This window comes from Nicrophorus vespilloides, unplaced genomic scaffold (assembly GCF_001412225.1).
Source record: "Nicrophorus vespilloides isolate i.1.1-1 unplaced genomic scaffold, Nicve_v1.0, whole genome shotgun sequence".
NCBI lineage: Eukaryota > Metazoa > Arthropoda > Insecta > Coleoptera > Silphidae > Nicrophorus > Nicrophorus vespilloides.
Window position 1 is genome coordinate 9,315 of NW_017097037.1, and position 25,680 is coordinate 34,994.

General features: G+C 41.9%; 4 protein-coding genes and 1 pseudogene across 7 annotated transcripts; 3 read left to right on the plus strand and 2 right to left on the minus strand.

Moving 5' to 3' along the window:
• Window positions 1–300: 300 nt before the first annotated feature.
• LOC108558727 (arrestin homolog) lies at window positions 301–19,995 on the plus strand. 2 transcript variants are annotated; one of them, XM_017915725.1, is made up of 9 exons: window positions 301–1,199; window positions 4,516–4,675; window positions 6,951–7,007; window positions 8,720–8,884; window positions 9,977–10,094; window positions 16,260–16,407; window positions 17,817–18,184; window positions 18,241–18,471; window positions 18,814–19,995. In XM_017915725.1, exons 2-9 carry the CDS (start codon window positions 4,566–4,568, stop codon window positions 19,267–19,269), a joined length of 1,653 nt encoding a protein of 550 aa, XP_017771214.1. In that variant the 5' UTR covers window positions 301–1,199; window positions 4,516–4,565; the 3' UTR covers window positions 19,270–19,995. The 2 variants fall into 2 exon arrangements, with proteins under 2 accessions (XP_017771214.1, XP_017771215.1); XM_017915726.1 differs by having other exon boundaries at window positions 17,817–18,181.
• Window positions 12,012–20,988, minus strand: LOC108558730 (14 kDa phosphohistidine phosphatase-like). 3 transcript variants are annotated; one of them, XM_017915728.1, is made up of 4 exons: window positions 20,895–20,988; window positions 20,318–20,500; window positions 12,902–13,047; window positions 12,012–12,297 (listed from the first exon to the last, which is right to left on the minus strand). In XM_017915728.1, the coding sequence occupies exons 2-4, from the start codon at window positions 20,490–20,492 to the stop codon at window positions 12,205–12,207; spliced, it is 414 nt and encodes a 137-aa protein (XP_017771217.1). In that variant the 5' UTR covers window positions 20,493–20,500; window positions 20,895–20,988; the 3' UTR covers window positions 12,012–12,204. The 3 variants fall into 3 exon arrangements, with proteins under 3 accessions (XP_017771217.1, XP_017771220.1, XP_017771219.1); XM_017915731.1 differs by having other exon boundaries at window positions 20,318–20,496; window positions 20,895–20,971; XM_017915730.1 differs by lacking the exon at window positions 20,895–20,988 and adding an exon at window positions 20,766–20,835.
• Window positions 20,615–22,096, plus strand: LOC108558729 (probable tRNA pseudouridine synthase 2). Its single transcript, XM_017915727.1, has 5 exons — window positions 20,615–20,822; window positions 21,051–21,242; window positions 21,311–21,530; window positions 21,594–21,730; window positions 21,787–22,096. Exons 1-5 carry the CDS (start codon window positions 20,702–20,704, stop codon window positions 22,044–22,046), a joined length of 930 nt encoding a protein of 309 aa, XP_017771216.1. The 5' UTR covers window positions 20,615–20,701; the 3' UTR covers window positions 22,047–22,096.
• Window positions 22,097–22,618: 522 nt separating this feature from the next.
• Window positions 22,619–23,596, minus strand: LOC108558724 (GRAM domain-containing protein 1A-like). The gene is made up of 3 exons (XM_017915722.1): window positions 23,233–23,596; window positions 22,981–23,167; window positions 22,619–22,919 (listed from the first exon to the last, which is right to left on the minus strand). The coding sequence occupies exons 1-3, from the start codon at window positions 23,594–23,596 to the stop codon at window positions 22,619–22,621; spliced, it is 852 nt and encodes a 283-aa protein (XP_017771211.1).
• A 430-nt stretch (window positions 23,597–24,026) lies between these two features.
• LOC108558731 overlaps window positions 24,027–25,680 on the plus strand; it is a 2,609-nt pseudogene continuing 955 nt past the window's right edge.

Below are 25,680 nucleotides of genomic sequence, written 5' to 3' on the forward strand. Positions count from 1 at the left end.
ATTAATTAATAGGCAAAGCGTATACGAAATGAGTAATGAAAAACATTCAATAAATTTGCAAGAAAATGTAATAGATATCAATTCCAATTTATACCGATAGATGGCACCTGATGTCTAAATAAAAATTTAAATTTGAACATTTGTAAAATGGATATATTAAGAAATTATCAAAAAGTTAATAAATAGATCAATAGTTGGCCACTGTGATTACAACTTGCATATTTGTCTTTAATTAGAATACTCATACTTATAAATGATTCGAGTTTGAATTAAACGATAAAAAATACGGTTTTGAAACCATCAGTTGGGGACGTTTATGGTGGATGCGCCGGGTATAAATTTGGGACTGCTTGGGACTACTAATGGACTCTGGTGGTAGTTAGTTAGTGGGGAATCCAAACCAATTTAATATCATTTGTTTTACGTACTTTCTGTACGACCTTTTCAATTCGGGATAATCAACCCATCCACCTCCCACTCAAATGGTTAAAGTTGGATGATTCGTATGTACATATAAAAAAAAATTCCCGTCCGTTAGTCAATTGGAAATCATGCATAAAATATCTTGTGTGTACGTATGTGCGTGTGGTTTTAGTGGTTTCGGTGTGTTGGTTGTGATCGATCCTCGAACGAAAGTGCCGTATTGTATATAATGGCCCTTTCCCACTCGCTCACTCACACCCCTTCACTTCTCTACACTCGTTCACTCTCAATGCTTACTGCTTTCAGTTTGAGTCTTTCCCTTGGTCTCTCTCTACGTGTATGAGTGTGTGTGTGCGTCTGTGTGTTTACGTAATGCAAGAGAAGAGAGAGGAATGAATGTCGATTAATGCTCGTTTCGGCCGTCGTCGTCGGAGGCGGTTCTGACGGCGGCGGCGTCGGAGGCGTCCTCGAGCCCAGCCCGCCTCCAGCAAAGAATTCGTCGTTTAGTCTGGACGCGGAAAGCACGCGCGACGCTTCCAACACACGCAGACGAAACGCGCTCCAACATCTATCTCTCTCTCTCTGAAACGCAACGGAAAAAAAGAAGAGAAAGTAATTAATAATTTTTCAATAAATACATAAATTGCAAACTCTAAATAATATCATCGCAGAGATGGCCATGATCTAAAGTAGCAAAACAAAAATGAAACATATGTGAGTTTGGGCAAAATTTCAATGGATTTGACCAGCTTAAACTTAAGAAATATTGATATGAGGTAAGAGGCACGCACCATCCATTCGATATCTCCATCTGCAGTACACATTTCACATCCATCTCACATAAACTTTTAATGAATCAATTGAAAAAAACGCGCAGTAAAAATTTTAACTTTCGTCACAACTGATGAGCAATGTTACCAAATTGAATTGATTATAAGTTACCAATAAAACATAATTTAATACAAGATACCACAACAACAACAACAACAAAAAAAACCGATTATTATCGACGAATAATTTATAATTACGATTCATTCATTCGTATTAAAGGATGAATCAATGAATAAACAAATATTATTTATGAATAATTTGTAATTGTGCAATCATCATCGAGATTTATATTTCAACGTTGGTAATATGTTTTTTTTTTGTAAGCAAATGAGTAAACGTCAAGTCGCAAGATATACATCTTTTGTTTGAAACAAACGAAGATGTTGTTTGAGTCGCAGAGAGCTTGATATTGCAGCTAAAATGCACGTTTCTTCTACTCTCTTTCTGAAGAAGAGAGCGCAACGAAAATCGTTTCCATTAAGAGGACGAAATTGAAGTTTATGAAAAGAAAAATAAGAAAAAATAATAAAATAGAAGATGCGAAGAACGACCGCCGCACACAATCTCGACCTTCCACTATTATTATTATATCTTAATAGGAAAGAGATGTACACGTGCAAACAATCCGGGCGGCCCTGGAAATACCAACTTATTTGACATTTAGATTAAAAACAACGTCTGTCATTTGTTATTACTGTTGTTATAACCAACAGAACTGACTAGATTTTCTCGTCGTCGCTAAGGGGAAACCACGCAACGAATTCGCCAAAAGTAAATAAATTTATATAACGAATAATTAGAGAATAATTAACGTTTAACCCCAACCACGGGCGAGCATTGTTTTCCCCTTTTATACTGTGTGTGTTTTCATAATGGAAATGAACTGCGGAAGAGAGAGAAAAAAAAAGGACGGCCATTCGATAAATATATGTTACAGATCCATTTACCATTTTTTCTCTCTCTCTCTTTTCTGCATTTGTTTTACGAGCAACCGGATGAACATCCCACATGCAGTAATAGCATAAGCGCACCTTTTTGTTTTTTCAACTTTTGCTTCATCCCACCTACATCCAGCTTTCATATGTATCTTTTGTATCAATTCCATCTGTTATACTTTCCGTGAAAACACATTAGTTGTATTACTATTATTATCTTTTTCGATATATTCTCAATTCTTTCTCTCCTTTCGTCTCGAATTTCTCACATCTACACATCGCTACACGTTCGCCGGTGTTTCTGCACTAAATTAAACATTTTCACAATAGAATCATTCGATTCAATCGAAATCCTGAAAAAGACCTAGTTTTGTTGTTGTTGTTGTTCGATTCCACGAAATATAGAAAAACACGTAACACTTGATACTGCAATATTCTGTCGTAGTCGTAACACCAGTTGCATTTGCAGATTCGTAATCATCATATAATCATGTTTTTTTTTTATTTGAACGTTGGCAATATGTAAATTTGAATGGTAATGATTAAAGGACATTTCCCGAACGTTTCTCTCGATTTCTCTTTAACTACATTGAAAGTCGATTACTTTACACGCAAATCGCTGGGGTCGGGAGGCATTAGGCATTTTATTTTACACGTGGTGACCCAATTTCCCCCGTTACGCGGTCGGAGGGCGACAATAAAAATCACTTTGCTACACGGCTGGTTGCGTGGATCCCCCGGGGGAGGAGGATGCATGACGCAACGGGCGGTCGAACGCCATCTACGAAACGACTCTCAGTTAACGCAATTCTTTTAGTTTTATCATTCATTTCTTTCGCGGATTGATTAAAGCTCGTTGCGATTTCGACTAAATGAAATTGCACGATTTGTTATGTTACGTAAATAGAAGGGAAGTACCTCTCTGAGATGATGCGGTTTTCAAGTAATTTTCTCTGAAAGGCAATAAAGCTTTCACGTATTAAATATAAATAGAAGAGGAGATTAAGTTGATTGGAGGTTGATTCTACTGGGAACGATACGATACGATAGTTTCATGTTGGTGTATCGTGTTGGGAAAAATCACTTAGAAAATTGATTAATCTTTGTTCTTCGCGTGTATGTTTATTGGAAGGAAGGAATCGAGTGTATGTAGGTTAATTACGCTAAGTGTATTGTGGCTAAATCTGAGAGGAGGAAAACAAACGACAATCTCCGCGTAATAACAAAAGAATTTGAAACAATTCATCCGCGTCGTTAATTACGTATAGTGTACACGTGGATGTTGGAGAGGATAAGAAGCCTGCTTGATGTAACGCTTCTTCATCTGGGAGCGGTAATTAAAAAGTTCAAAGGAAAGAAGTGGAAGCATGAAAGAAAGGGTGTTGTAAATCTGTAAAGTGTGCAGCGCTCTGTTGGTCGGAGAGACGGTAATAAGGGACGATAATTTTGAAAGGGGATAGCAGGTGGTGGAGGACTGTAGTGTGGATTAAAGAGCTAAATCAAGGCCGCACGCAAGCAAAAAGAAGATGTGAGTGTGTGTTTTTCTTTCACTCTCTCTCTTTCACTCCTGTTTCCACCTCGAGGGAATTCATTAAGACGACCGCAGCCCCGAGGCATTCACGATCTAGCCATCGGTGAACTCGTTACCATGGATATATATGAAACGGTCAGAGTTGTCAAAGGGTGCGCTCTCATCTTCAGCTGTTACGACGGAAACAAAACAACAACAACACCAACAAAAAAAAACACTATCGATTTTTGATGTCTAAAAATCCCTCAACCAATCTAATCGCAGATTGCCAAATTGTTATTAATAATAACCAAACTAATTGATAAAAGAAAGGCTACCAACATTTTAATATATATATATATCGTCTGCGAGAGCGCACGCAAATATTTATACGCAAACAAGAATGCTGATTAGAATAGAAACAATAACGGCAAGCAGCTGAAAAAAAAAGTATTAATAATAAATTACACTTCTTCTTTTTTAGTCTTTTACATGGAACGTACGCTTAATTGATAAACGTAATTGTTTCCATCAAAGTAATCTATGTTTTGTTTTTTTCTTCTCTTCTCATTTCAATTAGGATTATCGGAGCGCAACTGTTTCAAAAACGGGAAGAAAAAGTAAAATGAAAAACAGAATCCAGCCCCGTTTCGCAATTTATATTGCAATTAATTAGCGTCGAGAGATGTGAAAGAGGATGTGAAAACAACGAAAATGTATTCCTTTTGTTCGTTTGCGTTGCCATTAAAGTGTTCACTATGAGATATAGAGAGATAGAGAGACCTTGATTTAATTTTGTTTGTTCGTTTGTTTCAGTATTTAATGGTGTAAAAGAGTGCTTCTGCTACTGCTGTCGAGGACAGTGAATGCAAGTGCAAGTGCGAGCAGCGAGTATGACGGAGGAGGAGGATTCGGGACCGAGCGGTGCCGCCGTCCCTTCAGCCTCAGCCTCAGCCTCCAACGCCACCGCCGAAAGGTATCATCTACTAACTATAATCTCTACCACCGAATAAATTAACCTCAATTGGTCATTACGACAAATTAACAACTTCGTTGCTAAGCAGCAATTATGCAATCGGTTGCAATTTGGCAGACGTCAGAAGTGCTGTTTGTTTAGTGCCCTCGTCCGACACTTGTTGTCGACTGATGAATGAATGCTTCGTGGACGTTCGTGTAGACTAGATTAATTACAGATACACACACACACTTATTCAGAATATATAAATATGAAACAACAACTATACGATTCGTCCTTGTCGTTAATCGTGCGCCAAGAACAATTGAGAATCGAATAAATAAATAAAAGACACATATCGATATAGCATAGAAAAAGATCGAATAAATAAAGTAACGTTTCTTGGAGACGAGAATATGAACATTCGAGGTTGCTAAGAGACCAAGTGTGAGTACGTTTCAATATTTCTCGTTCATTAATGCGTTCGTCTAATGCGCTGTATAAAACACGCAAAAGTTTTCCGTTCAACTTTTCCAATTTCAGTTTCGGTTCGTTTCCTCTCTTTCCTTCTGCTCACGTTGAATAATAAATCTTAATTGAAACGGAGATTAATTATTCGACGCGAAAACCTTTTCTTTTCTTTCTTCTTTATTCCTTTTCCAGCGCACTTAATTCCCATTATTCGTTTAACGTACTCTTAACGGATAGTTTCATTAAACGCGTTAGCAAGACTTGAAACGAGTTCAAGTTAAATTGATTAATCGAAAGTTGAAAGAAAAGAAAAGTGAAGAAAAAAAAAAAGAGAGTTGTGTAAAAGTTATCGAAGAATTAAACTGTTCCTTGAAGTTGATTCGATAACAACTTTTGTCGGTTGCCAAGAGAGACGATAACCATTTTATATTTGACGGATCTGACAGATGTCGTGAATTGTCGTTGCGTCGATGAAGATTGATGAACGTTCGGTTCGGCACGTTGCAAGTGGTATTAAAAATATAAAATAAATCTCATGCAAAGAAAAAAAGGCGTACCGAAAACAAGCCCGGCGCATCCACTCATGCATTAATGCATGCACGCATGCAACCAACTGACCGCCCACGCAGGGCGGATTAAACGATACACCCGCACATGATCCCCCCCACCTATCGGAATTTTTAGTTTCAATTTCTGTTTCGTACGCATGAAGTATCGTCGTCACCAAGGTAAATAATATAAATTCGGTTGCTAAGAGGAGAGGGAGTGGTGGTGGTGGTGGTGATGGATGTGAGAAGGGATGAAGAATAATGAAGAAAGGGGTGTGGGGTGGGGGGAATTATTAATGGAGGAGCGAACGATTTTCGTTTCTTTCTTGTAAACCCCTCCCGTCCCCACCACTGCAACGAGAGGCAGCACCGTCGTCGTCGTCGTGGTGGAATTGCATCAATGTTTGAGCAGGTGGAAGGGTGAGAGAGAGAGAGAGAGACGAAGGCAAATATAGTTATGCTTTTGGGGAAACTTCGCCGCCGCCCCCTGGGATCTCCTATTAATTATGAAAATGCGCGTTCGGATCGGACGGAAAACCACCAACACCACCATGCAAAGAGCGAGTTGCACGGATGTAACGAGCAGGAAAAAATGTTGACCGACTTTTCTTTTCTTTTTTTTTTCTCGATTGACCTTTGATGGAACGAAACCCTTATTTCGCTATCGTCCAAAGGTCATCATCATCATCATCATAATCATCTGTTCAACCATTCCCCTGCGCTGATTGGCGCCAATTTCGCGTGCACACTAGATCAGATTTTACTTCGAAAATTGTAACATGTAAGTGTACACACACATGATGATGTTTGACTAATTTGTGTAATAGCCGCAAATGCGGATTGCTGTTCGTAATTTAATAGGATTATAAAGCGTTTTATATGTCGAGACTTTGTTGCTCTTGAATATACTCCATTATTGATTGCGAAAGGTAGGAAACTGAAGGTTTATATATGCATAACACTACCACTACTACTACTACATCATACAAAATGCTTTCGATTGACTTTGAGCAAAATTCAATTAACGTCACGTAGAAAATGTATCGGAACTTGAGAGAATCGCAGCAACACTGCACAAAGTTTAACAACAAACAAACAAGAAGTGTGTCAGCGAATTAGAGATACTGTAATCCTTATGCAACCAAACAATTAATTAATTAATTAATTTCGCAAAATTTCATATTTCACCGGAGATTTTTTTTTGTCCTCTCACCTCTTCAATTCGTAACAAGTTTTCTAATTAAATTTAACGTTCGTGCTTTTGTTTTCTGTTTAAGCGGCGGCGGCAAAGGTAAAGCTGAGCCCACCGGAGCAGACAGCCTCAGTTCGCAACGGTGAGTTGATCGTAATTGTTCGCACGCAAATCCCCATTTTCTCTCTTTCCTTTGTTTTTTAAATTATTTTTCTTATTCTGCTTTTCCCCAAACAAACAACAAAAAAACTAGCCATCAGCTTTTCACGTTATTAGCACCTGGAAACGTGCTAATTTCCGTTGAAATTAGCGTAAAGATCTTAACGTTGACAGCTGTTACTTGTCAAATTGACGTATGAAATAATCGAATACGATTCGTGCACAACTGTCAACCGTCAAATTGACACACGTATTGACGTACGCAATTAGATTGAGATGAACGGGATGATTTTGATTATCGAGGCGATGTTGTTGTTCTTGTTGGGAATGGAGAAAGCAAGAGAGAGAGAGAGAGAGTAAACCCGGTGGCAGTGGCATATATATGCACAAGATGAGATAGATGTGGGTGGGTGGGTGTTGGTTGTTGGAGGATTCTGTACGGATCGACGAGACAGGAATTTCCCTTCAAATATTAATTAACGCGTATTGAATAAGCTTTCAGCTGCAAATTTAACAGAAGGTGGGGGAAGTGGTTTGGAGGTAATTCTGCACGTGTCAACACGAAAATAAAAACAAAAGAAGAGAGAGAGAGAGAACGGAAAGCGCAACTTTCATGCTAAAAATAAAAAAACAAACGTTTGATTCGATTCGATTCGTTGTGTGTTAACGTTGAGTTTTCATGTCAGTTTGATTGATCGAACGTAATCGAAGCGATCCTTTCTTTTCTTCACTGCAAAAGTTAGTTGCGTGACGTAACGTAACGTAATATAACGTACGTACGTACGTCCTATATTTCGGTGTGGGAGCCGCTTTTGTTATCTTTAGCTTCTGAAAAGGCGAGAACCATGGACTGGTGTAGCATATTAATAAATCAATACGGTATACTACGGTATAGTAAGTAATAAGTGAGCGTGAGAGAGGCGCACGTATATTACATAATATAAAACAGAGAGAGAGAGAGTGAGAGAAATATGTATATGCACGAGAGGTTCCCTGAAAATTGGGGGAATCCCTTCGACCGACGCCACCGCCGCCTCCTACTCTTCTAACCACAACCACCACCACCGAATAACCCAATTGCGTAAGAGCACTACACGTCACTGCCACTTAACATCGATAGTGATGGGCAAAAATATTTTTACTCGTCAAAGTAGGCTGATCGCAATACTATGTGGATGCGCCGGGACAATTTCCATTCGGACATCATCATCAATCGTTCGACTTTGCTACATTTTGCAATTGTTTGCAAAACAAAAATGATTTGACATGAGCACGCCTGATCCTTGCGCATTACAACATGACGCACAGACAAATTGACAGTGACAGCTGACGATTAATTGGCTGTGCCGTGTTGATGGGTGACAGCGGTTTTTTTTATTTTTTTTAAATTTCATTTTCACCTTTCGTTTAATCAGTTGAATTTAGAAAATTGCAAATTAAAATCCCCATCTTGCATATATGTTCGTAAGACAACAGCCTACTTACGTTTCTGTAACTTTTTGTTACGTGTGGAATGGATGGAAACAAAAGAAAGAGAGAGAGAGAGGGGGGAATTTCATCAAGGAAGCGATGAAAAATGCACGAGGCTTTCGTCTTGTAAATTAGGATTTCTTTGCTGTTGCTCTCTCTCTCTCTCACCGGCAAAGAAAATAATAAATATGAATATTCTTTCTTTTTCTTTTCTTTCTTTTGCAGGGTATTCAAGAAATCGTCGCCCAACAGCAAACTGACACTATATTTGAGCAGCAGGGATCTGGTCGTGTCGACCGGAAAGATCGACAGGCTTCAGGGTGTTCTTTTGGTCGACCCCGAATTCGTCGAGGACAGAAAAGTCTACGGTCAAATCACATTGACATTCAGGTACAGAAACAACAACAACAACAGCAACAGCAACAAGAAAAGCGCTACTTTTGATTCGATTCGATCGATTAAAATATGTACATTGTTTCGAGTATTGTAAGTGTTTCGTATCGGATACAATGTCGATTTACCAGGGTTCACGGGGGAGGCCACCTTGGCCCAGATGCGGATCGTTTCCAAGGCCAAAGTCGATACACTACTACTATTACGACGACGACGTTCATTCGTTTCGTTCGGGTCGATCGCGACTCGCATTTCAATTGATTCACTCAAAGACAAACAAACGAAACAAACTCGAAGACAAGATTGTCGATTGTCTTTCTTCTTCTTCTTCAAATAATCGCGATCGTTTCCGTTTGTAACATCACATGTAAAGTTTTATAAAACGCCAACAACTCACTCATTATGCAAATAAAAACGAAAAAGAAAAAAAAGGATGCGCCTGTCCTAAGTAAATTCGTATCGAAAGATATAGAATAGTATAATCACCGTTACGATGCGCGATTTTAACACGATAAATCCAATTCCTGCAGCTTCTTCTATATTCAGCCCCAATGGAAAACTAATTAAGTCTTCCATCGCTTATAATTTCCCCCTCCCCCTCCTTTTTATCTTTCTTCCCTTGCCCCTTCTTTTCATCCGTCCGAGAGTTCGAGAGCCCTTCGCTCCCTCCACACACCGCCCTCCGCACCCACCGTCTATTCACGAGTTTTCCGTTTCTTCTTTGCAATTATCGTCCTCGCAATCGTCGTCTTAAAATACTCGCCCGGGGGAGGAATTTAAATAGCTTGAAAAGAAGAAGAAGATGAAAGAAGCGAAAAAAAAGAAACTCTTTCGGACGCGCACGATCCAATTAAACCTCATTTCCATTATATTCTCTGTTACCATGGTAATTATTATATTCGCCAACGCGTCGTTTTTGCTGTTACGGTTACCATAACAATTGCAGCACGTGGGACGTGTTTCTGTTTATGTACAAAACAAAAAGCAAATAATTTCTGTGCGGGACGGATGAAAAGATCATATCGATTCATATCGTCGCGGATGATTTGATGCGAGAAATGTACATATGTCTATATATATATTTTGCAGATACGGACGTGAAGATGAGGAGGTGATGGGGCTGAAATTCTGCAACGAAGCCGTGATGTGTCTGGCCCAGCTTTACCCGCCCCCTTCCAACGTTCCCGAAGACGTAACACCTCTTCAGGTAAACATCTCTCATACACACACATATATATACATCTAAAAATGCAGACCGATGAGCGGGCGGACGCTCGGTCGTATTGTTGGATTCAATTCGGCGTACGAAAATATTTCCGCTTCGTAAATTCGAAACGGACCAATTTCCATCGAAATATAGAACGCATTTCGCCCGTCTCTCTCTCTCCCTCTTCATTCTCTCACCCACATCGAAACCGAATCCAATATTATTTTATAATTTCGATACTTCTACTGCTGCTGCTGCTGCCAGCCGATGCGTATCAAATTCACTTAACGTGTTTTCGTTTAATTTGCATGGAATTAATTTATTGACAGAACACACACGTCGAATTCACAATTATTATTATTATACGTATACGTATAGGTGTACGAGAGAGTGGGATTTAAATAGTTCCAACCATTCAAACTACGGTGTGTTACAGCTGCTTAAATCGATCAGCGTTGGCCGCGAAACCCGGCGCCTTCACTCTCTCTCTCTCACACACACATAAGCACGCGCTTACAATTATACAATTTCGTTTCTTACACCTTTCACATGAGACGTGTTTCAATTAAGAAATCATATTCAAATTATTTCATTTCCGCATGCTAATGTGTATGTGCAAAAGACGTAAAACAAAGTGCTTTGTGTGTGTGTGTGTTGTTTCTTTGTGGCGCTTGATAAATGATGGTTAGCTCGTTTTAGCAAAGTGGATGCTGCTGCTGCTCCTGCTACACAATGCAAAGTGCGTGATCGGTTGCAATTTGAGACCGTTGCTGAGAAGATTAATCAGCTTCTTAAGAATGATCGAAATCGGGATAAACTTTGCAAAAGGCGAATCCCGTGAACCGAACGAGTTGAGTGCGTGAATGCGTGCGTGCGTACGAACATCGATCGTGTGCGAAGCCGAAACTCTCTCCAGCAGTTTCGAAAACTTCCTTTCGCTTAGAAAAGAAAGACCGACCGAACAATTCTTAACACGGATCCCGTGTAGAGAATAATTAAATTAACTTAAAACCCGAGAACCAGGGCCGGCCGAGAAAAGTCGACGAAACAAAGGCCACGTAAGACGGTGACAACAACGAGATTGAAAAATAACTTGCAACAATAAATATGAACACTCACCGCTTTCGCACGAGACTCGACGAGATCTTTTTGTAATCGTAATTTCGTTGGCAACGAACATTTCGTAGCTTCCATGGAAACAAACATCGATCGCTATTGTTGTTGTTGTTGCTGATGTTGTTGTTATAGTGGGCCGTTGCGGTGTTCGATTAATCGCAATAGCTGTTGTGTTTAAAACAAAAGAAGTATTTGCGAAATAATATGTGACACTTGAGAGGAGAAAAAAAGAAGATGACGTCCAATACTTACTTGATAAAAAAAGCAACTAATCGATGAATGAAATGATGAATAGTTAATGCATCACCAATGCAATCACGGTCTTTCGATGCGGACACGAAAAATACGGATTCTTTGAGGGCATGTCGAAAATGAAATTACGAAATGCGAAAGAGGAAAGGTCTGATGGATGATGAACGGTGGGTCGGAATGAGGCAAGTTGAATAACAAAAGAAGAAAAAAAAAAGAAGAAGGTAAAAAGGGCGAAAATACTTTACGCTCTTTCTTCTCGGTTTCTTTGCTTTGTCCGTGACCGTGACTCCGAATTTCACGCACAAAATAAACACCCTTTGTCCTTATTTCATCTTTTCTTTTTTTCACCCTCTCTGAAGATAATTGCGTTACGGCCATCATCCGCCAAAAGCGCAACGTCCCGTGAATTATGTTCCCATCTAACGAGAGGGGGGAAAAGGGACGAAAGGCAAACAAGTGAAATATAAAGGCAGAAAGGAATGAATGACCTTTTGCTTGAGGAGATTACTGTCAGTGTAGGGAAGGTGAAGAGAAGATGTAAGAAATCGGTTGCGTTTCACTCTTTTATTTCATACTTTAATATAATATAGCTGATAATCTAGCAATAGATTTGTTGGCATTGTTGGCAGCCTGTACACTATACTATGTATATATAACGATAGATAGATAGAGATGGATGAGTAAGTGAGTGGTTGGTTGGTTGGTTGGTACTGCATGTGTGTGTGTGTGTGTGCTTATCTAATCAATATCCCTCATCGCTCCAAGTGATATCGTAGTCCTTGTAGACTTTCTTCAATATATTTACCGTAACCTGATGATCCGCCTTACCGTAACCCTGCAAGTCAAACATACGACGATCGTCAACAGCAAATAAACAAACAAACAAACAAACATGAAACTGGAGGAGTATGAGAAAGATACCGGAAGCAAGCGTCGGAGTATATACACACAGTCCGGCCAACCGTTTAATCGAATCAAGGATGTAGTAAACACGAGAAAAGAAGAAGGAAAGATTGCAAAATGTATGTGCTTCACGTAACGTAATCTAATTGCAAATGTTACGCAAACACTCGCCGCATCGTTTAACTAATAAATCTGATAGAAATCTAAATAGAAGTGAGCCAATTACGTTCTTCCCCTCCTCTTCTCACACATTCTCACCCAGATCCAAACGACCTCAAACCGAAAATCGTCTTTTGAAGTTCCTCCAAATCTAATCACACCTCCCTCAACTCTCGCTCACTTAATGAGCAAAGAAGAGTCGAATCAAGAGGGGGGAGGGAATGGAGAGCTGTGTATTCACCGATCGTTAAACGAAAGAAAAACTTTTTAATCGCGCGCAAATTATTTAAATTCCCATCCCTGATTTATGGCTGGCAAAAAAACGATGGACCGATCGATCACAATCGCTGACCGATTTCAATTGTTTTCAACTTCACCTGCGAGTATCCGTAAACCCGGATGGTTTTTGCAGCGGCATCGTGATTGATCCTGCCGCCACCCAACACCTTCGTCTTCCAATCCACAAGCTCCCCGGATTGCTTCAACTTCTGCAGCTGCTCCGTAAACTTGTCGCTAATGTCACCTGCAAACAAACAAATAGGTCGTCAAACTCAAACAATTACGAATCGATTGCTAAAACGTGAACACTCGATGTAGATGATCTAAAAGTAAAGAAGATTATATAAAGTCAGCGTGCAAGTAGAAAGAGAATACGAGTGAGAGTAAAATCCCCATTTAAATAAGATAACATTACATTCAGCTATACGGAAGAAGTCCGCTCTTCTCATATCTCATCTATCTAAGAAGAACATAATCATAAAGACAACAACAACAACAACAACAAGAGCATCCGTAAAATGAGGATGAGAAAGACGATACTCTCTCTTCCCTCCGTAAGGACGTAACTCAATTTCTCCGTTGCGAAACTCGTTACCAACTCATACTTCCATGTATGCATATACCTGGAAAACCAATTACACCGGCGGTTCAATTTGGAACATCTTCCGTGAAACGCGCCAAGATTTTCGGTTTACTTTACGCTCACTCAACGTAAAAGATGGAATAATCTATTTTTTAATTAATTTTAAACGTGTTAAGTCGATCAACACGAAACAAAATTAATGAATTAATTTAGAAGACGAAGGCAACGATGAAGAGAGATGATTTAACGAAAATTCGACGTGAAAAGAAAATGAAAAATAAAATGAAATGAAAAGAAAAGAGCAGCGAACAAAGGAAACAAATGTATCTATATAAAAATGCGAGGGTTGCGAAGACGATGATCTGAATCGAATGGCGATGTGGTGGAATTGGCGATAAATATTGACGTCATATTCTTTGCGCGAAATTCTGGGCTGCAAGGAGGAAGAGGACCACCCACAACACCCCCCCAACCACTGAGATGGAAGCGACGGCGGCGGCGGCGGCGGCTGTGAAAACACGGCGATAATGAAGAAAAGGGAAAATCCGCTGTAATTACGAACCTTTAATACATATTTATGATTGAACCGCAAATGCGAAGAGGACGATGAGAGAGAGAGACAGATAGAGAGAGAGATGAGTGTAAGGAAAGGAGATTTGTATTAGAATTAAATTTTAATTGCTTCCATTAAATCGTGGCATTTATGAGATGAAGATTATGGGTTCGGGCTTCCATTATCTGCAGGAACGAAGGATTTATTACAGCAGCACACCGATCAGCGCAGTTTAGGTAATGGTAGTAGTAGTAGTGATTGTGGATCGTTCCGTATTGTCTCCTGTCGCTTATAAAGTCACCACAACCACAACAACCACCATCACCATACCAACTAATTTACGTGCTCGCATCAATCCAAACTGCAACGACTTTATACGTCCATCATCCTGTAACGATTAACGACAGAATTCAAACTAACTACTCTCCCTCTCTCCCTCAAAAAAAAAGCACATCCACTTTGTATTAAGCCATATGTTCTCAATCTATTATGTCATTATGACAACACAAAATATAACGTTTAGCAACATTGTGACATATTTGCATCCACCGCAGTCAACTCGAAGCAGATTATAATAACGATTATATTTCGTGCATACTTTTGCTGCGAGCGTTGTTACTGTCAGCTAGTTGTGCGGGAGGACAGGTGGAAAAGCGAAAAAGTTTTCGGCGTTGTTGCGTAATGCGACACGAGTTTGACCTAGAGAGAAACGAACGAACGAACGAACGAGTAAATAAAATATTATCCAAAAGAGAGAGAGAGAGAGACGATAGGATAATGATGTTGAAAAAGAAGAATGGACATACTAATTAATTACTGCGTTTCGATGGGTAAGGATTTTAATAATGACAATAAAAGCAAATAAAAATCAATCACGTTCACCGGAAAACGAGATGATGATGATTAGTGGTGCGTGTGTGCGAGATGAAACTCAATTTCGAAGCTATTTACACACACATACACACACTCTCTCTTCTTTCATTTCGGTGGTGTTCAATTAATTCTTCCCTTTTATTTGCCCATTACGCCGAAATCCCGGTTGGATTTCACATCAGAAAATGACCATCATTGCTTCCCGTTCTCTACACACACACACACATACGCGACAAATTATTTCCCCTGAGGAGACATCGAAGAAGGAAAGAAAAAAAAAGAACAAGAAGAAGGCTTTTACTTTTCATCTCAATCGAAACGAAAGCGTTTTCTCGTTTTTTCTTTCTTTTCCTCTCCTATAAACGTTAACACCAGAAGGCGCTTCTATGACTTGCGGCACTCGTTTAATCTACAAAGTTTTCAAGGAATATAAACATTTCGAATTACACGTCGACTATACGAAATCATAACAGCCCTAATTGGGGTTGCTCCATCTCTCTTCTCTTTTCGTCGGCGTGTATTGTGCAATTTTCGGCCTTCCGAAGATAATTAACATTATGTGTAACAAGGTTGGCGCGGGATTCCAACGTAATTTCGGAATCACCGAAAGCTCGAAATCCGACCCCGACACATCCCTTGAAAACATAGCGACGCCCAAAACGACGACGAAGAGAGAGAGAGAGAGAGAGATATGAATATGTATATTGGAATGGCTATAAAGGAGATGAGTGAGTGGATCGGTGTGTGTGTGTGTGTATGTGTTCTTCTCACAATCCCATAGAGCGCGCGAGAGCAAACAAGATAACGCGCGTAATTTGCACGCGACGCCGAGGCAAGAATAAACTTGGCCGGAAAGTTTAATACGGAAAAGAAGGAAATAAGGAGGATAGAATGGGATAGGGATAGTGATTTTGCAGAGAGAAAAAAGAGGAATTGGTAATCCAGAAGAAAATTAAGTAAACAAATTGTTTGCCCGGTGAAATCTGCCTTCGAGCCATTCCATCGCCGAGAATGCTGTAAACGGAATAAATAAAGAGTAAAAAAAAAACAACTACTCGATTGCCGTTCCTCGAAATCCTGAAATGTGTATATAATTGGATGATGAGAGAATGAAAAGAGAGTTGAAGTTATTAGCTAGTAATTCGTTTTAATCCGGATGCAAATGGTTGTTGAAATTGAATTATATTGAATTTTCGCACATCCCGGTCCTGCTCAGATGAGCTCACTAATTGAGACGGATATTGCTGCAAAGAAACCGATAGCCCCCGCCGACGTTAATTACTACCCAAGAATCCTTTTAATTTGTGCACGAGGAAATGAAAGAAGACCCATCGACACGGGTCACTTGATTGTTGTTGTTGCTAACGATAGATGATTGGTTGGTTGATGGCGATTTGCCATAAAATTTCTTGCATTAGTTGTAATGCGTTGATTTGATTGGTTGCAGGAAGCGCTTATCAAACGTCTCGGATCGAACGCCTACCCGTTCAACATGGAAATAACGCCGCTGGCGCCGCCCAGCGTCCAACTGGTGCCGGCCAAGGAATACAGCGGAGCGCCGATTGGTACCAGCTACGATGTCAGAGCCTACGTCGGTACGTCCAACATGAAATCATTTTAATATCAATCATTATAATCACATAATATTGGATGCAATGCAATTGAAAGTAGTAGTAACAACCTAACATTCGTTAGGAAATGATTCGACCAATTGGAGAGCTTCAATTACCACTCTCTGCACGTCTCTCGTTCGTGATTCGCTCCAGAGAAATGGAGGGCGCCAATCGAAGCGTTCGCTCTCAAAAACAAATAGAAATCCATCGATAGAACCACGGCCAACTCTGAATTATTAATTGATATATATATACACATGCTAGAAGCAACTGGTAATAATTAGACTTCCAGACAATCTAATTCATTGCAGTCCTTCGTTCAACCGCAAAACATGCATCAACATAATCATAATGATGATGATCATCATCATCATTATAATATGTGCTTAAAATATCCCAAATTCTTGCAGCATTGGGTGTGGTTTTCGTTCATTCAACATTAGCTAATTACTATTTAACCGGTCGACAACATGAGAAACAGTTTGCTTTCTAGAGAGGAAAAATGAAATCGATATGGATGGATTTATATGAAAATATTGAATCGGTGAATAAAGGGGAAATTTGGTGGCGCGCCACCGTTTAATGGAAAATTCCCGATTGATATATCAAATTAACTAATTAGTTAATGGTGATTCCATGTACGAACGAACAGCCGACAATAAACAAACAAAAAAAAAGTAGATACGAGTAGTACGTTGGATGGTGATGGTCATTGTGATGATGATGATGATCATCGAGAGTAAAGCGAAACGTTGAAAACGAAAAGTGTTTTTTTTTTCTCTTTATCTGCTTGACTTGACAATGGATTCTAATTGGAATCGTTGGAGTGCGATGATTGTTGGCACGAATTTACGTAAATATGGAAATACGAAAGATTTGAACTTTTTTTTCTTCACGAAAGGTCTGCGAGATGAAGAGAACAAAGAATACGACAGATACATGGATGGATTCGAGGGCGCGCGCGCGCGTGAAGGATTATTTAGTGGAACCATCGCGATGGCATTAATAATTCATACGGCGTGAAAGCAGCGCAGAAAGATGCCCTCTTTCTCACTATTACATAAATATATTTATATAGAAAAATAAAGTAAAATAGAAGAACTGAACAGAAACAACAACAACAACAACAGAAAAATAATTCAAGCTTAACATTCATATCTCTACTACATACGTGCACTCAAATTGGAAAAGGGAATGTTTGGTACGCGAGTGCAACATACAAACACGAACGTTCAGAGCGCCGCAAAACCTTTGACGTTCTGAAATGTCGGTTTTTCAGCTTTTGTTTCTTTTACGTTTTTCTCTTTTTTTGCTTTGCTTTGTTGGTCCGCAGGAGTTGCGGTCGCTTTGACGATCGCATTGCAAAAACAAGTGAAACTGTTGGTTTTCAGCGGATCGAGCGGACGAGAAATTCCATCGAAAGACGACCGTGCGGATGGGCATAAGGGTGGTGCAGAGGGTGTTCGCGCCACCCTCGCCGTACGGTTACGACCCGATGGCCTCGACGACCTCCGGTTCGGGAAAGACGACTCTCTTCGGATGCAAGAGCGCCCCGTTGGAAACGACGCGCTTCTTCGCCCAACAACAGCAACCACAGATGTCGAAATCCGCGGAGGTCGGTATCAACAACGACCTGAAGAATACGACGACGACGACGACGATAGAAGCTAACGATAGCAAATCGAATAAAGTAACGTTCCAGGAAGATAAAGGAGGTGGAGGTGGAGAAGAAAGGATCGATGATGATGATGCTGATGATGTAGGTGTTGCCCGACGCTTAAAGATCAATTTTCATGTTTGATTCAAACTTTTCAGATCAACCCCATCGAACAGGTGAGGGCTTGCTGCGAGAAGAGGCACAGCGTGGCGGCTTTCCTCGCCGAGCTTCCCGCGCCCCGAGCTCTCGTCGAAAAGCAGTTTCTGTTGAGCGACGGCTGCATTGAATTGGAAGCGTCCCTCGACAAGGCCGTCTACCATCACGGCGAAGAGATCCAGGTGATGGTGCACGTTCGCAACAGCAGCAACAAGACTGTCCGCAGAATCAAGGTACTTTATATGATGCGTAAACTAATTGTTATTTGATTAGTTTGTGAATGCGGGCGTAATGGAGACAGTTTAACAAATCAATTGATGTTTGTTGGAGATGCGAGGAGAAGGAGAAGGAGCGACAACGTTTTTATCGTCGTGCGAAAGGCAATTTAGAGGCACGATCGATTATGGAAGGATCGGATGAACGAATGGATCACTAAAGCCGAAAAGCTTTTTCTTCTCGTGTTAACAATGCCTCCTTCTCCTCCTTCTCCTCCCTTGAATGTGCAAAGTATCGATGATTTCATTCGTACTTATATATATATAGATAATGTTAATACGTTTGTGATGTTTTCGTAGGTGTTCATCGTGCAGCACGTGGACGTGTGCATGTTCTCGAACGGAAAGTTCAAGAACGTCGTGTCGATGATCAACTCGAAGGACGACTGTCCTCTATCCTCCGGTCGACTTCTCTCCAAGACGTACACGCTGCTGCCGGTGAAGAGCTCGACGAAGAACTGGATTGCGCTCGAAGATTCGTACACAAAGTCTGGAAGTAGTCTGGCCTCCTCGGTGACGGCGAGTACGGACAGTCCGGACGAGCGCAACGTCTTCGCCATCTACGTCTCCTACTACGTCAAAGTGAAGCTGATCTGCACGGTGATGGGCGGAGAGGTGTCGCTCAAGCTTCCCTTCACCCTGATGCACACCTGCAACGATTTCGATCCAGCGGCGACGCTCACCAGGATCGTCGAGCCGACCTGCAGCAGATCGGCGACGGTGCCCGAGGTGAAACAGGAGAAGGACGGCACGTGAAACGAGGACCCCAAATTGGTAGTCGAGATCAACAACAGTAGCAGGACCAACACCAACACCACCACCGCCACCGTCGACGCCTCCAATCATGATGATGCTGTCGCCTCCTCTACTGCTGCTGCCGCTGCTGCTGATCATGATTACTGTAAAGAGCAACGTCACGCAAAGTCGGCAAAAGATGACTTCGATGAGATCGTGACAGTGCGCAAACAAGAGGAGGAGCAACGCTCGGACCAAATCAAGCAGGAGGCGAAGGAGGACAAAGGGTTCAGCATACGAAGAGCCTGGTGTTGCCTGAAATCACGTCGCACATCATAATATCAATTAAATCTGTACATACATGCACACATACACACACACACACACTTGCACTACCTAGGGAAAGGCTAGATAACTGCTTTGTACAGTAAACGACGCGCTTCTATCTTTAAATGACTAACGCTAATTTCGATGGTATCACTCTAAACGCACCCAGTGTCTCTGAAAACTATCCGCAAAAATCCTCAGCCACCTCTGACTCCCAGCAGTAATTAGTTTCACTTTTTTGCAATTCAAGACGACGAAACGCGGATGAGAAATCCCCAAAATCGCGACCAAAATGAATGAAGACGATGAGTAGTAATCCTCTCTGGTCAGAGGTGGCCGTACTATTATTACTTTATAATTACTAAACAATAAGTTCCTAAAATTTGCAGACTACATCTTCGTATGTATTCATGTGCTGCAACATTATAATCAAAAAGAATACTCTTCCACTGGACGCGCGCAGAAACCAAAAAGGAACTACAACATATCATAATAATGATAACAGGAAAAATATGTAAATACGACAATGTGTGTTCTGGCCCAATCAATAATCAATATTCCTCAAACAAAGATAATCTTAAGAAATCACCCAAAATACAATTATTTTGTTGTTCCCTAAAACTGCACAATTTGTAAATACTATAAATATAATATATATATATAAATATAATACGTGTATAATGATGATGAATGAAAAGTAAAAGTATATATATTCTATTACTAAACTCTCGTTTGCACTTACTGTGATAAGGGCACTCCTCGTATCCCCTCACGACTTCCGTCTTCAAGGCTTCCGCACCTTTCGACTCGGTCATCTGCAGTCTGATCAGGATGTACTTGAAGACACCGCTGGCATCGATGTCCACTTCGGGCACCTTCATCGACATGACTCTTCTCTTCAAAATATTACCGATCATAAACCTACCTACAACAATAAACAAATCGCGTTGATGCGTTACGACGACGTTTACAATGAAAATATGATCGAGTTGTATGCAACTCGTGCGGCAATCGTGAATGTGTGGTTGCCTATTAATACATAACCTCTCGCATGAGAAAAACAAATGCAGGTTTTAGTGCCGAGCGATTAATCGAGTGATTGGCGTGGATTGATTGGATCGAAAGGATGTTGACGACGGATGCGGCGCTCCTGTGGAGGACGCTCAAGGGGGTGATTTGCATTTACAAACCTGCCGACACGAAACTCTCGCACGTCCGAACAACAATTATAAACAAACTGTGCGCCGGTAAAGTATATCAATTGTGTGTGTGTATATGGTGTTAATATTAATTATGATTGAATGCATTCGCTCACTCACCAAGAATAGAAATATATAATAGAATATGTACGTCTGCTTTTGCACGGCGTCGCGTTCAAAGTGTGCGTCACGCGTCAAGGGCACGCGCGAAAATTTAAAACGGAAAACATTATTCACCCTTGATTACCTTGGTAACAATCATCTATTGTTTTGCAGATCTGAACCAATTGGATTGCAGACCTCCCATAGATCACGTCGTAGTGGAGCCGGACGAGAAGGACTGCTTCGATGTGAAAGTCGTCCCTAATCTGGCCGACCATCCGATGGTCGTGGGGCCCAGATATCAGGCCAACGATCTTCCGTGCAGCTGGTCCAACTTCCTGGGCACATCCACATCGGGCGTACTCAGTACTACAATTCTAGAATGTTGTCGGATGTGACCTCTCTGTAACATCAATTTGCAATTCCCGTTTCAGTCTTGGGATTGGGAAGACGCGGTACATCGCTGGCGAAGAACATCAGAGAGAACTACCCGACGCGAGCGTACAGGATCAAAGGTGTCTTCGGTCAATCGACCGATAACAATTACAAGGATGGAAAGGTCGTCGAGAGATCGACATTCTGGCACGTGAAATTGTCGAGACTGGAGAGGTTGCTCGCGAACATGCAAGCCTCCCATCAGAGGAAGATGTTTGAGTGAGTGACTGCTACATTTTACAATTTGTAATTCGTTCGTGATGAATTCTGAATTCATTTTAGAATGTCCGGAGTCGATATGCAATCACAGACGGCCTACGATCTGGCAATCAAAGGACCGATCAGACCGGCAAACTCGAAGCTTCCCTTGATCTACGGCCTCAAGTGCGTGCACTTTCAACCCCCAAACTTTACGATAGGTGAGTGAGTGAATGAATGAAGTTCTCGACGACATCAATTAATCATTATATTTCAGAGGTGCAATGCGTGAATGAGTATGAGATGTATCTGAAGACGTTGATCCACGAGATCGGAACAAGTTTGCATTCTACGGCGCACTGTACAGGTCTTCAGTGCATCAGGCACAGCCATTTCACCCTCGACGACGCTTTTCTGCGTAGGCACTGGGACTTGAGACATTTGATGGCGAACATGGAGAGATGCAACAAAATTATATCTGAGCACGGCAGCATCGTGAGACAGGAGAACGCCACCCTGCAAAGAGTACAACAGTAGATAGTGTAAATTTAAATAAAATAAATAATAATAGAATAGAAAGTTGCCTATATTATATATTTTCTTTTATCACGATGCAAGTACAGTTGCCTATACTGTCATAGTTGTACCCTAGAATCCTGTCGTAACTGACCGAATAGTAAATGATATATATGGAATGAAATAAGACTTTCAATTTTATAAATAACTATATGTATATATTGCACTGAGACAAATAAATTCATATTTGAGGATCGGGTGTTTACTTGGATTGGATTGGAAACCACAGAGGACAGGATGAGGGCGAAAAGAGGAGGAGGTATTAGTAGAAACTCGTGTTTCTTTTCGTTGGAAATGCGCGCTGGTTAATCACTTTTCGCTAACATTCATAATTATATTATTTTTTTTTAACTATGCTTAGAGGAACAATCGATAAATTCTATAATCTATAAATCTAGTAAAGACAGTGCGTATGAATCGAATCATCATCATTAATCAAATCTGTAGTAATGCAATCGGATGATGTTATTAGACGTACGTGTATAAATGTGTGTGTGTGTGTGTTTTTATGCAACACAACGTACAGCGCGCATTCATAAATCCTCGTTACGGTGGGCGGCGTTACCGTCGTCATGGTGGTGGTGGGCGTCTTCGTCGTCGTCGTCTCGCGGAAGCTGCTCACCAAAGTTGCGATGATTCTCGATGATCGACATGATCTTGTTCGTATACGTCGGATGGATGGAGCGTTGCAGCTCGTTCAGCGACTCTTCAGTTTGTTTCAGCAGCTTGATGGCCGTCCTGAGAACCTTCTGCCACTTTTGCATCTCGACCGTGTGCAACGCCTCCTGCTTCTGCAGCAGCTTTATCCAATCGTCGTGGCTCTTTGGTGGGTCCCTGCAAAACACACCGTTAGCGAAGACGAAGACAAATTGGATGGAACGAGTGGTTGCCTTACTTAAGTACGTGTAAATCTATGATGGAATAGGGCGGAGCGTCGTCCTCCAGCGACTGCAGCTTGTAATACAGAACGAAATTCAATCCGATGAGCAGCAGCAGAACGGCGAACACTATGATGTTGGAAGTGCTGATGTGCGAGAGACGTCTGGCGGCAGCGCCCGTTCTCGAACCCCTCGTCATTGTTCCTCCAGCACGAAGAAAAAGTAAAATATAAAGGATATATATACATATGCGTTCGTTCGTTGGCTACCTCTTGGCTCGATCTCCTCGGAGCTGGGTCTCTGGATGCTGAGGGGTCGCCGTCGTCGACGGGATTTCCTCTTAACAGTAATACTGATGGTCTCCTTGGAGTGCTCGACGAGTGCGGAACCCAGATTCGTGAAGAAATCCTCGAGACCCTGCCAGCAGTTCTTCTCGATCATCGTCTTCACCAGACCCCACACCGACTTCTTGTACTTGATCTGACCGTAGACGGCGATCGAACTCTGCGTATCCGAGATGCGGTGGATGCAGTAGTGCACCAAGATGCAGAAGCTGTCCGCATAAGGGATACCAGCATTCACGGTCTCCACATCGATCGCGTACAGGAAGCCGGCCTTGCTGCACGGCAGCATCACCTGCAAGACAAACGAACATCAATCAACATCGTCTTCGTCGTTGTTATGGTAACAGCATAGGTATTACGAGAGCGAGCGAGATAAGAATATTGTGAATTATCTATCTTGCAGCGGACAAAAATTTGAAACATCAAAATAACATTATCCAATGGAAAATATTTGAATTATGTCACAGCACCAACCACTTACTTATCGGTGCATTTCGCAGTAAAATATACACATACATACGTTGTTATCAAAAGTATAAAATAAAAAGGAATATTGAATCGAGTCCAAATTTAGAATATCTTCGAGTGAAGTACTTGTCGAGTAAGTAAGCAACATGTTGTTTACTGAGTGCTGTGCAAATACACTCGAAAGTGGAGCTGGTAGAGAGAGAGAGATTGATTGATTGATTATAAGTAGAGCGTTGGTCGAGTATTTTCGAGCAAACTATAATTGTAATCGACGATGATGAAGTGGTGCTGCAATAGGTTGCATCTGTTGCTGCTGGTCGCAATAGTCGCTCTACTTCCGACAGTTGCGCCGTGGAAGAGATGCGACGACGTCAAGTTTTGTCGGAGGATAAGGAACGATGAGAATCCTGGTCATCGGCATTACCATGAGGTGACCAAGGTGGGCGTCGGCGAGGGCGGAGTCTACGCCGATCTGAAGGACACCCGCACCGGCCGCATGCTTGTGCTGCGCGTCGCCGCACTGAAGAACGCAACATTCTGGGTGCAAATCTTCGACCCGACGGAGAAGAGACACAACGCAACGAACGAAGCACTGAAGGGGGAACCGGAATTGAACTTGGATGCGACCGTGGACGTCGGCAGTGTGGACGTGAGGATAGAGAACGGCGAATCGAAAGCGACCATCCATCTGAAGCCGTTCCTCGTCAACGTCCATTCGAAGTATCTGGGAATCACGCTGAACGAGGGAGGACGGTTCACGTTCAATACGGATCCCGATGATCCGTCCATAGCGATGGACATTAAATTCGGTGGGGCGACGAGGGCGTACGGCATTCCGGAGCACGGCGAAAGGTATCTTCCCATTTAAAAGAGCTACTACTACAACGGTTACTACAATACAATTTCTTTCTTTCTCTCTCTCGTAGATTATCGCTGAAATCGAGCAGAGTCGGAGGTCGGGATCCGTACAGGCTGTTCAACGTGGACTACTGCTGCTACGAACTGGAGACGCCCGACTCTCTTTACGGTTCGGTGCCCGTCATCTACGGCCACGGCACCGCTCACACCGGTGGCGCCTTCTGGTTGAATTCGGCGCAGACTTTCGTCGACGTCAACTACGACGGCGGCGATGTGAACGCTCTGTTCATGAGCGAGAGCGGCATCGTCGATCTGTTCGTGTTCCCCGGACCCACACTGCAGGCGGCCGTCCGACAGTACGGCATCCTCACGGGCACCGCTCCTCTGCCGCAAATCTTCAGCTTGGCTTACCACCAGAGCAGATACAGCTACTTCACGCAGACCGATTTGGAGTCGGTGGTGAAGCGACTCGACGATGCGGATTTCCCGGTCGACGTCCTCTGGCTGGACATCGATTACACCGATGCGAGGAAATACTTTACGTGGAATTACACGGCCTTTCCGCAGCCGGACAAGATGATCGCGAAATTGGATGATCAGGGAAGGCAGCTGGTCGTCATCATCGATCCGCACATCAAGGTGGAGAAAGGCTACAGGGTGTACGAGGAAGCTCTCGAGAACGGATACTTCGTGAGGAACGTCAACGGTAGTGTGTTCGAGGGCGATTGCTGGCCCGGCCTCAGCAGTTACATCGACTTTACGAATCCTCACGCTCTCGATTGGTATTCCTCGTTGTATTCCTATGCGAAGTTTCCGCACGCCGCATCCAACGTGTACATTTGGAACGACATGAATGAGCCGTCCGTATTCAATTCGGACGAGAACACGATGCCCTCGAACGATGTGCTGCATTATGGCAACGCGAAACACAGGGACGTCCACAATTTGTACGGTTTCAAGCAGACGGAGGGCACGTTCAGAGGTTTGCTCGAGAGATCCGATTATAAGAGACGACCGTTCATCCTCACAAGGTCGCATTTCGCCGGT

What these genes read in the sequence shown, in the direction of transcription:
- LOC108558727 (XM_017915725.1), top strand. Translation starts at nt 4,566, where the DNA reads ATGCAAGTGCAAGTGCGAGCAGCGAGTATGACGGAGGAGGAGGATTCG. An exon ending in TCCAACGCCACCGCCGAAAG is followed by an intron (nt 4,676 to 6,950) that starts GTATCATCTACT and finishes TTTCTGTTTAAG; the next exon opens with CGGCGGCGGCAAAGGTAAAG. An exon ending in ATGATGATGATGCTGATGAT is followed by an intron (nt 18,185 to 18,240) that starts GTAGGTGTTGCC and finishes CAAACTTTTCAG; the next exon opens with ATCAACCCCATCGAACAGGT.
- LOC108558730 (XM_017915728.1), bottom strand. Translation starts at nt 20,492, where the DNA reads ATGATCGGTAATATTTTGAAGAGAAGAGTCATGTCGATGAAGGTGCCC. An exon ending in CGAGGAGTGCCCTTATCACA is followed by an intron (nt 13,048 to 20,317) that starts GTAAGTGCAAAC and finishes GTTTGTTTGCAG; the next exon opens with GTGACATTAGCGACAAGTTT. An exon ending in GGGTTTACGGATACTCGCAG is followed by an intron (nt 12,298 to 12,901) that starts GTGAAGTTGAAA and finishes TTTGACTTGCAG; the next exon opens with GGTTACGGTAAGGCGGATCA.
- LOC108558729 (XM_017915727.1), top strand. Translation starts at nt 20,702, where the DNA reads ATGTTGACGACGGATGCGGCGCTCCTGTGGAGGACGCTCAAGGGGGTG. An exon ending in TATAAACAAACTGTGCGCCG is followed by an intron (nt 20,823 to 21,050) that starts GTAAAGTATATC and finishes ATTGTTTTGCAG; the next exon opens with ATCTGAACCAATTGGATTGC. An exon ending in CATCAGAGGAAGATGTTTGA is followed by an intron (nt 21,531 to 21,593) that starts GTGAGTGACTGC and finishes AATTCATTTTAG; the next exon opens with AATGTCCGGAGTCGATATGC.
- LOC108558724 (XM_017915722.1), bottom strand. Translation starts at nt 23,596, where the DNA reads ATGCTGCCGTGCAGCAAGGCCGGCTTCCTGTACGCGATCGATGTGGAG. An exon ending in CGAGGAGATCGAGCCAAGAG is followed by an intron (nt 23,168 to 23,232) that starts GTAGCCAACGAA and finishes TTCGTGCTGGAG; the next exon opens with GAACAATGACGAGGGGTTCG. An exon ending in ATAGATTTACACGTACTTAA is followed by an intron (nt 22,920 to 22,980) that starts GTAAGGCAACCA and finishes TGTGTTTTGCAG; the next exon opens with GGACCCACCAAAGAGCCACG.